We start from the raw sequence: 15125 nt of genomic DNA on the forward strand, positions 1-15125 counted from the left end.
AAGGGCACAATGTTGAGGTTAATATTCCTCTACTAATCAAAACAGTTCTTTAGAACAACAGATCAATGCGGAGGGGACTCCAAAGTTCCGTGATTCTGAAGAAAAGTCACTTAAACAAGAGTCCAGAATTAATCACAATCCATGGGAAATAATATGCGTTCTTTTCTATAATCTGAATTATAGAACACTTAAGAGGAATATTTTAGGTACAGCAATGTCTTTTCTTCCTTTCTTAATCAGTTCAATGAAAATAAGGAAGAGTTTTTAATATTAATGGAAAATGTGAGTCAGAAAAACATTAAGAATGGAAAGAAGCCAAATTTGTCAAGGATTATATCTGTACCTGCCATGGCTGCATCCATTCAATATAAAAATGTCAGTCAACGGAGTCAAAAACTGTCTCTGTGTTTCACCTTTTAAATTTTCTCTACTGATTTCCTGATAGAATAGCAAACTGAAATATTTTGAGAATGGTTTTTAGTCAAATCAATGAACAGAATCTTTTTTTTTTTCTTTTTATTGTATTGGATTTTTTTCGAAAATATTTCAAATATATAAGAAAGCACAGAGAATATAATAATGAATAGCCAGTCTAGTCTCAACCCTGCTAACAACGTTTGGTGAGGGAAAATTGGTTTATGTTGAGAGCTGAAGGTCACCTCCCTCACTGGAAGAGCACCACCAATTGATAGATTTACAGTACTGTGCAGGCTAGGTGTTGAAAATCACCACAGGGCAGGGAAACAGGGAGCATAAGATATAGGTTCAGGAAGGGGAGAATTATGGCTTCATCATTGGCATTTAAACAAATAAGTTCCCTGTCTTCCTTAGTTTTAGCCCCTGTCTGTAGGACTCATCTCCTCCTGACTCTAGGAAGCCTTATGTCTACTCTCTCCTGTTGGACTTAGAGCTCAGTCTTGCTTTCTCCTTTAACAGCATTCTGGCTGATTTTCTTCTCTTGCTTTGTTTTTTCTTTCTGTTTTTGAACAGTTGTGTGGGCGTGGACCCCTGTCTACTGCGGGTGGGCCCTGTGGTCTTGGCTCTTTCAAAAGATTGTTTTTCTGCTCATGAGTGACTGAAGTAAAGGGAAAAGCCATTTAATCAAGGTTGTTTGGCTACTTTGTTTTTCCAGGATCCTGCCTAGGCTGAAAATATACTGTAAAGAAAACCAACTTTGTTAACTTTCAGTTTTGTTATAGACTTAAATTTGCAGAAGCGTTTCAAGCGTTATAGGAATATAAGTCCTATATTCCCTGGACCATTTGAGCCAGTTGTGAATATAAAAAGTATAAGGTACTTTGTGTGAAAGAATTCCTGTGTGTGTGTGTATGTGTGTGTGTTGTGGATTGATCTCAGCAATCACTCTACTGCTGAATTATACCCTGGATCTTTTCATTTTGAAACAAGGTCTTGCTAAGTTGCCCAGGCTGATACAGAAATTGCGATCTTACTGCCTCAGCCTCCCAAGTAGCTGTGATTATAGGCAAGCATCACTATGACTAGCAAGATTCTTCCCTTTAAAAGATAATTTATATCAGGATTCTTATCAATAGCAAGAATGAGAGAGCAAGAGAGAGAATATAAACAAATAAATGTGGTGTGTGCATGGGTGTAGTGTATGTATGTGGTGTGTGTTTGTATAAAATTAACATTTTCAAAGTCAATGTGTGCTCAGATCCACCTCTGCAGATAAGGTGAAGAGCACCTGTTTTATTATGGTTCTGTATGAAACCTTTGAATTTCTTTAACTTTATTTGAAATATTTGAAATATGTGTTGGAGGGGGATGTAGTGGTATTCTGGTTCCCTCTGGAAGTCTTTCATTTTAACATGTTTCTTCTTCTGGGAGGGTAGATTTTGTTTCAAGTCTAAGATTTGTGCAGGCCTTATATGATAATTTAGTACAATGCCAGCTTTAGAATTCTAAATACTTGCATTCATTTCTCCAGGCATGTATAACTTTTCTCATGCCTGAGTATAAGAATATTTCACCAGTTAGTGAAGTGTCAGATAGCTTATATTAAAACTTAAGTTATTCTTCATTTAGGCAGTACTAAGTACTAGCCAACAGAATTTCTTGCAGTGATACAAATGTGCTCTATTTGTAGTGTTCAGAATAGTGACCATTAGCTATTTGTGACTATGGAGCATTTGAAATGTGGCTTCTGTCATGGAGAAGGTGGCTTTTAAATGTAATTTAATTTTGATCAATTTAAATTTGAATGCAAATACCTGCATGTGGCTAGTGTCTACTATATTGGACACTACAGATTTAGAGAATCACAGCTTGGATTTTGTCACTGCTACTGAACTTTGAAGGGTTGGTCTTTCAAGTAAGTAGGGGCAATAATAGGAATACAGGAAGGTAGTATAAAATCAGGAAAGTTAGGATCATTTAAAATCTGGGAGACAGTCTTTCCACAGATAATTGGAAGCATGTACCCTTCCACACAACTGGAATAATGGGAAGGGCCCTTCTGTTTTATCATGTTAAGGCCCCACCTGGACGGACTCTTGTTTGAAGAAGACAGCACAGGGGAGGAGACTGGCCTGATGGGAGATGACGTCCCAGCAGCTAAGTTGGGGGACCCAGCTGTAGTCAAAGAGTGGGCTCTTCTGGAAGGGAGGGGGTTGGGAGGGCTAGCGATGGCATTCGCCTCTGTAAGGATGAAAGACAAAAAAGAGAACTGCTCGTATTGCATGTTCCTTAGAAATCAAATACAAACCAAAGATGCTTCTGGATGTCTGAGCAAACCAATCTCTGGATCATAATATTTTGATGAATGGACTAATCTGTTGGATTCTCAACTGGTTACACATTACAATCATTTGGGGAGCTTAAAAAATATATAGATGCCCAGGTTCCAGCCAGAGAATGTCTGAATCAGTCAGTCTTGGGTGTAGTCAGGGCATGGAGATATATTTTTAAAAGCTCTAATATCTGACCAGGGTTGAGAATCATTTGACTAATCCATCAAATTGTATCTTGTACATCAACTATTACCTGCCAATAATGGCCAGTGAATTATAATAATATGACAATTTTCTTCCAAGTACATTATGTTTGTAGAAGTGCCTCTTAGATACTTTCTAGTATCTTTTAGGTTTCATCATCTGGCTTTTAAAAAAGTATATTTACATTTTGTTAAGAATGTCTATAATACTTAAACAACAACTTAAACCCAAATGTGTTTTTTCCTATGACATTAAAAACTCAAAATCTGCTGCACCTGATTCTTCTTGTTCGTTCGTGTCCTGAGGATCAGAACCACTCCGGCCTCGACACTCTTTGTACATTTTGGCCTTTCGGGTCACCATCTCATCATCAGTGGCCTCTCCGCTCTCACCCTGGGAACACAAAGATCAGGTTGTCTCCCAGCCCATTTCTCCTCTTCCACCACGGCTGCTAATTGGGCAGGGCTCTATGCTAACCTACCCTCCTTTCCTGGCTGAGGCCACGAAAGACCTATGTTAAGGCTGACCGTGTTCTCCTGACATGCTGTCCAGTTTGTTCTTCACTGCAAAGCAGCAGTGCTTACGGAGCGAGGCAGAAAAGAGGCACACAATCCCTGGAATCTGTATACAGACACAATCGTGAAGCAGATAAAGTTCTGCTACTTATCAGCAGCCTCAGATATGCAAAGAATGGGCTTTTTGTTTTTGTTTTTTTTTTTTTTAGGTAGCCATGAAGCAAATATGCTATCATGTTATAGTGGTAATATAAAATTTATAGGATATCATGAAAAAGTATCTTAGATTGTGTTCTGCATACAGCCTTATGGCCCTCTAGGACCTCCATAATGTGATCCCTGTTCTCTTTAACTCTTCCTTGCCCACCACAGTATTGATGCTTCAGTCACCCAGAGCAGCATATGCTTCCCTGAACAAGCTGACTCCATGCCTCTCTGCTGTTTCCTCTGCCAGGCTGCTTTCCTTTGTATTACCTGCTTGGCAAACTCCTCCACACCCTTCAAGACCCATCAGTGAACTGCTCTGTGCCGTCTTCTCTGTCTGCCTCTTAGCTCTGTATTTTCCTTCTCTCTGGTCCATAGCAGTGTGCAAATGATTTGACAGTCACTTAGATTGCACTGTTTTGTTTATGTCTCTGTATTCTTCTATGGACTTCATCTTTTCCTGATGTTGGCTTGGTTCCTGGCACTGGACTTGGTGTCCAAGAGGTACGTGACATTTGTTTTATACCCCATCTTGTCCCCAGCTCAAATAACCTAAGGTAGTTTGTGGTGATGTAGACCACACAATAATCCTGAAAGATTGGGTATAAAGCTTAAGAAACAAATAACAGGGGCTGGGGAGAGAGCTCAGTTGGTAGAATGCTTGCCTTGCAAGCACAAGGCCCTGGGTTCGATCCCCAGCACCCCAAAAAAAAAAAAAAAAAAAAATTCTACCCTCATGAGGGTCTTCTTCTTTTTCTTGGTGGTGCTTAGGCCCAAAGTGTTGTTTCTCTGCACAGTGGGCTTCTCAGCATTCTTTGCTGATGTCCCAGGGCTGGGGTTTCGAGTACTCCATCGTCTGCCACCAAACAACTCCACAGCATGAGCCAAGGTTGGGCCTTCATACCGGCCATCCTCCTATAAAAGAACCACATGCTGAACAAATAAGGAAGGGGCAAGCAATGCGGACGTGAGTGTATTAATGGTTCCCAGTAAATTCCCAGAGGGGAAAAGCACAGGGGGCCACATAAGAATAAAGACTTGGCCACCCATGTGTTTTTGTTTTCTGAATCTTAGGACTCCCTGCTGAAGACTTCCTTGGGTTCCCTGCTGCCCTGGTCACATCCTGATCAGGTCTAGTGATGTGCTTTAACCCATCAGCTGGGATAAAAAATATCCTGGCCTCAGAACTAACACTGTAGGAAAATTCATTAAGATTTATTTTGCACATTGAGCCTTTGGAGGACTTGGTCGTGTCAGGAGTTGAAAACAGGGTGTGAATTCATTCAAGGAAAGTGAACTTTTATTTGTCCATTATTATATCACATCAAGTAGATTCTCACCTAATTTGATGCTCAGGAAAGTCTGACTTGAAGTGGAGGGGATGTGGCCTCTGTGAAATTCACCTTGGAGGGCCCTGGGGAGCTCCTCAAACAGGTGAGCTGTCATCCTCTTGAGTGATTGAAATCTGAAGATGGCTGGTGAGCTCATGGGACTTAGGACGCCATGGAGATTATGATGCTGTGAGCAGCAAAACACACTCAAGGGGGAGGCAGTAGTTTACAATAGCCATTTCTTGCAAGGCAACCCTGCTAGACATCTTTTGAGTGAGTAATGGCAGGGCTTTATTTAACTAACCAATGGCCAATGAGTCACTCCACAAGTTAGCAAAATCAGTTAATAAACCACAAAAAACCACATATGGACTAAAGACAATATTGATATTTCACACACTGTATAAAAGGGCTTCTTTAAAATTAATTTCCAGGTACTGTCTCTACTTCCTGAAAACTTTTAAGGGTAGCTCTCCTTTACAGTTCCAAGGAAGTGCTTGTTAATAGTGCTTTGCTTTGTTGCAGATCATTTGCAAATAACAAAGAGAATTTGTGTGTGCATGCTTACTCCTTTATCTTATGTTCAGTGACTATCTGATTTTATGACTTGAGTTGTGAATACTACCTTCTGCATCCTAGAATGCTGTGTAACTTGGGCACTTGACATAGAAACCTTTAGGTGACCTCTTGTAGTGGGACATCTGTAACTTGTGCCTGTCCATTATCCACCTCCCTCTTCTCCAGTCATTCCCCAATTTTACTTTATCTCAAAGGATCTGTCAATCAAAGTGGAATATCTCCTGATCAATGATTGGCTCATGGTCCAAATAAACCAATCAGAATCTTTTTTCCTGGAGTGGGATTCCTGAATGCAGTAATACAGGAGAAGAACATGGCTGGAGATCATTCCACCTGATGCAGGCCTGCTGAAGACAACCTCTGGCGAAAGTCACCATGAGTCACTCCAAACTGTGATAAATATTTCAGGACACACTTTAGCAAATAGTTTTTAACTGCTTTAAGGAATAATGTACTCTAAAGCTGGAAGTTTTATTAAACATTTACCTATGCATTTTTTGCCCACGTCTTTAAAATTTGAATAGATGTTACAGTTTACACATAAAAGAATCAGCCCTATTAACTTCTGCTCTTCTGGGTTTTCTAATTTCAGAACATCCCAACATGGACCAAAATTTACCCTTCAAACTATTAGACCAGGAAAAGGTAAGGTGACTTAGTTTAATCTCTTAAGGAAGCTTTCTGGGAAATAAAATGTAGTTTGAATCTTTCATTTTAATAAGACAGTAACCTTGTTTGGGTAAAGGATATATCTTCCTTCTTATTGTGTGAGGAGGATTGTTGTGAGTGATGGAGTATTCTCAGATTTAGAAAATAGTTCACGTGGAGACTAGAAAATTGATTCCTTTTAATATATCCACATACTCTTACTTCTTGGCATATCTTTCCTATGACATTTTGAACACTGTTAAACTAATCTCCACCCCTCGAGATAGTGAGAATCTGTTTCTGTTGCTTATAACCAAAGATGTTTACCTGATAATCCTGTGTTTACCCCTTGCAGTTTCCTGAAGCTCCTTGCAAATACCCAGGATTACGTGTGCTCAGCTCTGCCCAGGATAACTTGGAGCCAAAGTTCATGGTGTCAGTCACTTTTCCTTTCATAATTCACCTCAATGTTTCTGCACAGTTTACTGTCCTTCATTTTCATTTTTTCCCTCCAATGTTGGAAAGATTATTTTTATTGTCTACATAAGCATTTCCCAAACTTGGGATAAAGAAATGCTCTTCTAGGTCTGTTAACAGAAATTTGGAAAAATCTAAACGATTTCTCAAAAATGTCTTTAACTTATAGATAAATTTAAATAGTTTATTTTATTTCATTTTTGGTACTAGGACATATCAGAGCACTTAATGGGCTAACATGTATTATAAATCACTTAACATTACGCTAATTACACAGAACCAAGCCAGTTTTAGTTAACTCATCGAAACTGGAAACTAAAATATCTGCTTCCTGTGTGTTCCCTAGGGAGCTTTCAGTGTGGTTGGCTACTTGGAAGAAAGGTCTTCAGGGTCTATTACGAGAATTGATTTTTAATTAGAATTATTCCTCTGCCTTTCAGAGTCAGGAAAATTCATCTTACGTGGACATTTAACATTTAACAAAAGATCCATTTGGCTTTTTGTTCTCTAAGTAACAAATTGACTATCTTCTTGGCCGTCCCTGAGACAATTTGGGAAACTGGCCTACATTGGCCTATATTGGTCTGTAGGCCTTTTCTACTTTTTTCTTCCAGAAGAAACCTTGAATGTCTATTTCCAAGGCAGGGCACCTGTCTTAAGTTGCTCCTATAGAATGATCTTTGAGGATCATTTCTACATTTTGAAGTGACAGAGATACATGGAACTATCTGGCCTCTACCCTGCAGTGTCTTGGTTCCTGACTTAGTGGAGGATGAGGGCAGGGCTGTGTTTGCAGTGTTAGACTGGGGACTTTTCTTGGGACATCTCTGCTCTAATGACACTTTTCACCTCTTCATCTGCTGTCCTTGATCTTAGCTCATGCCTCCTTCAGCAAGAGCTGAAGGCTGCCGGGGTAAGTAGGAAAGCAGTACACCTTATGCATGAATCCAGTCACTCATGCTATCAACTTGAGAAGAAAATAGTTGGAGAAACAAAACCACGTGGGCTTTGTGACAGGGATTGTAATTAAACTCAATGCCAGCATAAGTCTATGTTTGGTGGATTTTTCCTGACTCTGCAAGGTTGAAGAATAATCCCAATTAAAAAAATCAGCACTCATCATAACTCCTGAAGACCCTTCTTCCAAGTAGCTGACAGATACTGAGAGCTCCCAGGGGAACACACAGGAAGCAGGTGTTTTGGTTAACTAAAACTGGTTTTGCATTATGCAGCATCAGCATACATGAATATAGAGGTCTCTCTGGTTACTAATTAATTAATCAAATTATTCAGGATATGATCTCTATGAATAATCACTGTGGGTATGAGAAAGGAGAAAGAAGGGACATTATATGTGTCTCTGCTAATTTCCTAGAAAGAAAAAGGTTTTGAGAATCATGTTTGAACTGTGAGGGGTACATGAGGTCATCCATGTGAGTAATTTTAATCATAGTTCTAATTGTTCTATGATACTAATAAGAAAAGATATTTTCCCCATCAAGATACAAAGGCATAATAAATGAAAACTGAATACTTTGATATGATTAACTTGACAATGTCATTTCAACAGTGTCACCTTATGGGAGGATTTATGACTCAATTTCTCAGCAATCTGCCCCCTCCTTCCTTGAAAAGCATGCTACTCTAGTTACTCTGATGTCTCTCCTCACCATCTCATTTACCCCAGGCCTGTCACCACTTTAAGCTGGAGTGTTGAAGGACCTGACAATTTAGGGTTAATGAGAAACTCAACTTAAGCAGCTGACCTTGAAAAACTTGCCTGCTAAACCTAGTGAGCATGAACTTCAGGTAGGAATGGTCACACATTTGGGAGGGTTCCTTTTAAACTCAAAAGTTCTTCAACGAGGCAGCAATCACAGCAAGGAAAGTGATTCTCCAAGAGCCACAGAGCACATTAGGTAATCAGGATTTCAGTTTCCAAAAGGAAGGTTTCCAATGTATCAGCTACCTTACTAAGGTATAATAAAATGTTTTTGACTCTAACCCTGAGTCAGTGAAACTGTTTGTGTTAATTGGCTTCTTTCTAGATTAAAAAACCATAATAAGCATAATCACTATTATATACAAAACAATAATAGGGCCTACCATGAGCAGACACTGTTTCTCACACATTTTAATTTACATCGTGGCTTTACACATATTAACTGAGTTCTCACAGTCATCCTAAAAACAGGTATTAATATTTCCATTTTATAGATAAGGAAACTGTGGCACCAAGAGGTTAAGTAAAAGATGCACAAGGTCACAGGACTGGTAAGTGGCAGAGCTGGGATCCTGGTGGTCTAAGTGCCAAGTGCCTGCTCTTGAGGACGACAGGGTTCAGGAGCAAGGGATGGCCGCACCCCTTACCTGATAGAGGCTCACATACTGTTTCCGCAGCCACTGCTGTCTTTGGTCAGGGAACCTCCTCATCTTTCTCACAGCTCTAGTGAGTTCCAACAATCCACTGAAGAGCATTTTAGCTGTGTGCTTCGGTGCCACGAAGTGCAATAATCTATTGTCTGTGGTCTGAAGCCCATAGAGAAGTGTCACACCAGTCTCTGACAGAAGCATGCTACTCAGCTTGTTCTGAACACACACAGTGTGTATATCAATGCCAGGGTGTCCCATGTACACCGCCTTTGCTGAAAACAGATCTAAGACCCCCTCCACCAGGCCGCTCAATACAGCATTGCCCAGTAATGGGAACTTGCCGGGCTCGACCGTGTTACTGAGCACACTGAGTTTTGCTTTAGTGCTGGCCGGGGAGGCAGTGGTGGGCTTTGTCCAGGTCAAAGTGCTATTGTCAGGCTGAAGCTGAAGGAAGCAGCGAGCAGAGAGATGCGTGTCCTGGTCATAGTGGATGACCGTGGCTCCCTGAAGCAGGAACTGATGCACGTCAGCTTGGATGGACAGCACATACCATGGGATGAGCTCCGTCCCGTGGGCGAAGGCCTTCTGTGACTCCTCTGATCCGTGAGGATTACATTCTTTGGCCTGCTCAAAGATGTCATTTTCTGAGTCCAGCAAATCTCCAATTATAAACCTGATGGAAAAAGACACAAATTTGGTCTGTCTTATGATCAGAAGGAGACCAACATCAAGCTTTCACTCACATTGGAATTCATGTTCCATCCCGCTATGAATTCAAATTAAAATAGAAAATAGAAAATGCTAAATGTCACTGGGTAATTTTTTATAATGGCTTTCTAAAATCTTACATTTAGCAGGGCATCTGATCATAGGCATAAGAAAGGAACTAGTAGAGGAATTATTGTATTTTTATTATCAACAACAATAATCTTGATTATAATAAGTTTTTCCTTTTGTGTCAGGAACGATGTTAAAAACCTTATGTACAGTTTTGCATTAAACCTGTTCTACTTGCTAAGTAAGTTTTATTTATTTTGTTTAGTCTGTGAAAAAAACAAGGTTCAGAAAGAGGCAGTTGAGATTACCCAGCATGGAAGAGGGCTAACCAAGATGAGATTCTGGTCTATCTGACTCTAGAACTTGGGATAGAGTAGGTTTATTTGCCTTCCAGTTAAATCACAAAAGTCATGACCTGAATACATTTGTGCTAAGTTAGGCAGAAAAAAAAAAAAAAAAAAAAAAAAGGACTTAATATGCTGGCCTGAGAAGTACCTATGTTAAAAATAAAATGCAATGAGTTTCATTGGGAAATATGGTCATGGTGGCCAGTTATGCAAGACTTAAACCTAGATGTTCACTCTGTGTATGTATGTGTACACACACACACACACACACACAAGCCTTGTCTGGCCAGGTGTGGTGGTGCATGCTTATAATTTCAGTGACTTAGGAGGCTGAGGCAGGAGGATTGCAAGTTCAAAATCAGCCTCAGCAATTTTGCAAGGCCCTAAGCAACTTAGCAAGACCCTGTCTTAAAAACAAAAGGGCTAGTGGCTCAGTGGTTAAGTGCCCCTGAGTAGTTCAATCCCTGGTACCCGCCCCCCCCCCACACCTAAAAAACAAACGAAGGCTTGATCTACTTGGGAAGTTTAGCAAGTTCCCTTCCCTGGATCAGGAGCATGGATTATCAGGAGGATCTGGGGAAAGGCAAGAGAGACCTTATTGCCTACATTCTATCTGGCCACCTTGGTAGGAACTTGCCAATAGTTGTAAGATCAATCAAGGTGTCTGCTCTTTGATCCACAGACATTACCAGCAGAGTGGTAGATAACATCATGAAGGAGCTGATCCACATGTCTCTGGGAAGGAAGGTTCTCATTGTCTTGAGGCACTTGGCAGCCTACAGCCTCTGGGCAAGAAATGAGCAATATCACTAGGTTTTCTGAACCTACTTTTTTTATTGAAGAATGGTAGTCGAATCCAAGGTCTGGGTGCCAATGCAAATACATTATATTTTGTGCATTTTTCTTAACTTTACATTTCACAAGAAAAGAAAGAAAATCCTTCTTGTATAATATAGCTCCACACCTCTGAAACTGCTTTTGGAAAGTCAATGCTTATGTTCACCTCCAAGATCGCTTCATACTCATTTAGTAGTTAGGAACACACCCTCTGGAGTCACCTGAGCTTAATGTTCAACTGTACCACCTGTTTGCTATGTGACTTCGTCAAAACAATTGAACTCTCTGAGCCTTATTTCACTGATCTGTTAAATGGCAAAAATACAGTGCTCATTTCATGGAGCAACATTGAAGATGGAATAAGATTACCCTTGGAAAACAGCACAGCGCTGGCTCAGTAAAGTGCACCACTATGAGTCAATATCAGGAGACCAGTGCTCATTCCTTCCACTTCTCCCCCACTCCTCATGAATAATCAGCCCAGCTGTTACCCTAAAGGGGTTTTCTTCAGAGGGCACTGCCAAATTTTTCGCTTGGGACCATGTCCACATTCTCCAGGTCACACTTTTTGTTGTCTTTGTTTTTTATAAGAGCAAAAATGATTCGGTTGGTGAGCACCAATCATGATTAAAACACAACCTATGTTAATTTCAACACAGAACTTCTGATTTTAATTTAGCATGAGAAATGCTATTTCTCAATTCCATTTAAGTTCTGTGAGAAATCAGGCATTTTCCTGTGAAAAACTAGACATCATAAAAAGTAGTGTCTGCAAGATAAATTAGATGGCTTTTCTGGAGCCTGCTTCTGCCTTCAGATATGATGGAAGCTGGGAGAGAGGGGACACTGTCTTTCTTGGGGTCAGTTTTTATTTTAGAATGCAAAAAAAAAAAAAAATCTAATGCCAGATGGTAATAATTCCATTAAAGAGCATTCTTCCAGGGACTAATTTCCAAAATAAAATTGACAATTGCTTGTAATGAAATTAGTTCATTTCAAGCAGGAAACTAGCAATATTTTTTGTCTCTTAGATGACAGGGTGAATTTTGTGCAGTTTTATGCCTGATTCTCTTGGAAGACAATTTTCTGTGGGTCTACAAGGAGTAAGGTAGAAACTTACGAGTTGTTTAGGAACCAACAACATTAGCCAAAGATAAAAGACATGGTTAGTCAGCAAAGAAACAACCTCTTCACACTTAGGTCATATGCATTAGGGAGAAGATCAAGGAGTGCAAATAGAGAGAAGGTTTTTATCTTACTCCTAAAGACTTCCACAGCATCCTCTAGTTAGGAACCATAAATTAACAGTCAAACACTTTTCTAATGTTCTGATGATGAAAATCTCATATTAGGTGCCAAAGGGCTATTTGCCAACCTGGTTCTATATTTTCTTCGCAAGTGTTCATTACTTCCTACAAATTCAAAATCATTACTTGAACATGAATCATCAAGTGATAATTAAGCCTCAATTTAATGTTTTAAGATAGAAAAAAATCAACTTTTTCAAATGACTTGATAATAAGTAATAAAAATCTAGTGTTTCTAAAGGACTTTTCAGGAAAATTCTAGTTTTTAATTAACCTAGCCCCTTTCTCAACTACAGGAAGTCTCTAAAATTATATTGGGTAGGGTGTGGACTTCGCGGTTTTCCTGCCTGAATTAAATCCTGGATCTGCCAGTTGCAAGCTCCTGAGTAAAATGAAAATGTTATGAAGATAAAATAAGTTAATACATGTAAAGTGTTTAGACCAGAGTTTGCTGAAAAGTAGGCTCTCAATAAATATTAGTGGTATAAATATTGCTAATATTATTATTGTCTAGATTGTGTCTACAAAGTCAATGTTATAGAACAAAAGCACCCATACAAATATGACTTCTCTGTGAAAATGATGTCCATGTTTCAAACTGTGATTCAAGAGATAAATTAACCTAAACAGATCCTTTACTCAGTAAGAAAATGACTCTTTTTATTATAAGTCACAGAAGCAGGTGTTGGCCAAGGAGACAGGAAGAGAGAGAGACAGAAGGTCCTGCGTGTCCCCAGCAAAGGAGGAGGGAGATCATGTTAAGGTCCAGCCTGGGCTGAAGCAGTCAGTTGTATACAAAGGATGTTGTGAGGTGGGTGGTTTCAAAGTTGGGACCTGTGTACTCCATCTCCTTTGGAGAATAAATGATTAGCTTGCTACCATTGTTTAGTTTGTGCATCCATCTGTATGCCTGTGTGTCTATGGTTAACCCTGAAAGTTATTTTCTCAGATACCCAACTTTCCTATGCTTAGCTTTCTTATTTTCCGTCCCTGCGACATTAGATCATCTTCCCAGCAAGTCTCTAAGAGGTTGTGTGGAGGGCGAAGAACGCAGCTCTCTCCAGGAAGGGAGAGGAGTGTCACTGTGCTCCTGCAATATGACCATGTGCTAATGTGACCACCCCCAGAACTTCAGCTTGGCAGTTGGAGGACAGGATGGCAGACATTAATCACAAGAGCCACCATTTCTATGGCACTTATGATATGCTGTTCACTTTGCTGGATTTTCATGCACTGTCTCAAATAATCCTCAGGTCAACCCTCTGAAGTAGTATCATAACCTCCATTTTACAGATGTCAAAACAGAGGCTGAGTAAGGTTAGGCTGACCCACCCATGTGACACAGATAGTAAGACTCAATCAAGACAGTCCCAGGCAATGTGACTGCAAGTTTAGATCTCTTGACCAGTTCCAGCAGCCTCCATTTGAAGGGTTTGTCTGAATTCATTATCTTCTTACATCCCATTTCTCCAAATGTACGACTCCTTCTTGAGCTACGGCACCTCAGTGAGTGAGGGTCAGCAGTGCTGAAGATGGTGAGAATGAGAACCAGCACTTTTCTCTCCATAACTTTATATTCTTTTTTTTTTTCTTTTTTCTTTTTACAGGCTGCATTTTGATTCATTGCACACAAATGGGGTACAGCTTTTCGTTTCTGTGGTTGTACACAATGTAGATTCACACCATTCATGTAATCATACATGTACATAGGGTAATGATGTCTGTCTTATTCCATCATCTTTCATACCCCCATTTCCATTTTTCCCCAATGGGCTCACATGCTGCTCTTCTGTTTCCATGACTTACATATATACAGATATAGCTTATTTATTCTTGTTGCTGGTAAATAAATAAAGTTTATTATAAGTGAGTTTTGCAGCCATATAAAATATAACTGGGATGCTTTTAGAATTCAGATGTTCCTGACCCACGCGAACTAGATATGAAAGGAAGTTGAGGGGTAGCCCCTCTCCTGTCAAAAGAAATGCCTCAATTACTGTGGGACAAAGGGTCCGGCCCGGCGACTGAGCACATGATCAGACTTATGGTCCAGCTCTGCTATTTTTACTTAGGCAAGGGACTTCAGCATTCTGAGTACCACTTCTTCATCTATAGAGTTTAGCCACGTTTACCTTAAGATGCCATTGACATTATGAGATTCTCTCCACTGTTGAGATCTTGAACTTCCTATGATCACTTTTCTGGGGTTTCTGTGAGTGCTTGCAGTGGGTTTTCTGGCAGGACTGTGGTAGCTGAGAGTTTGGGAGGAACCCATTACCACCTCATTACCACCACCCAGGCCCTCCCTACCCTACAGCCTGCATGAGCTACAGGCCCATGTGATGCTTATCTTTCTTTCTTTGATAAAATTTTTCACAGAGCTGGTGGTTGCCACATGAACAAAGGCTGGAGGTTATTTTTTTCTTCATTACAGTCAAATCAATGAAGCACAGTTCCTCTGACTTGTTGGGATCTGCAAATCAGTTTGCCACCTCCTGTCCTGCATTAGACATTCTAACGTAGGGCTCTGAATCAGGAATGGATTCCCAGGCAGAGGCAGATGGTCAGGGAAATAGTGCTTGCTGATCTGGCTTCAGTGAATTCCATTAAACATTCCCTTCTCCTCCTCCTATGTGTGACCAGAGGTTCCTTTCAGAGAAACAGTTATTTGGAGAAAGGAAACTATTATTGGTACTTAGGTACAAAGGTCTCAAAGTGAGGATTTCAATATGACTTCACAGGCTTTGTAAAATAAATATTTGCATTTTTGTGTTTT

General features: G+C 40.1%; 1 protein-coding gene across 4 annotated transcripts in view; it reads right to left on the minus strand.

Moving 5' to 3' along the window:
• PLCE1 (phospholipase C epsilon 1) overlaps nucleotides 1–15125 on the minus strand; it is a 333975-nt gene that overhangs the window by 70816 nt on the left and 248034 nt on the right. For 3 of the 4 annotated variants that reach the window (XM_079138532.1, XM_079138530.1, XM_079138531.1), the window contains exons 8-11: nucleotides 9079–9754; nucleotides 4406–4588; nucleotides 3230–3347; nucleotides 2502–2658 (exon numbers count right to left, since the gene is read on the minus strand). In XM_079138532.1, the coding sequence (XP_078994658.1) occupies nucleotides 2502–2658; nucleotides 3230–3347; nucleotides 4406–4588; nucleotides 9079–9754 (1134 nt within the window). The remainder of the gene's footprint in view (nucleotides 1–2501; nucleotides 2659–3229; nucleotides 3348–4405; nucleotides 4589–9078; nucleotides 9755–15125) is intronic. The other variant, XM_079138533.1, reaches the window with a different exon arrangement.

The sequence above is a fragment of the Sciurus vulgaris genome (assembly GCF_902686455.1).
Source record: "Sciurus vulgaris genome assembly, chromosome: 4".
Lineage (NCBI taxonomy): Eukaryota > Metazoa > Chordata > Mammalia > Rodentia > Sciuridae > Sciurus > Sciurus vulgaris.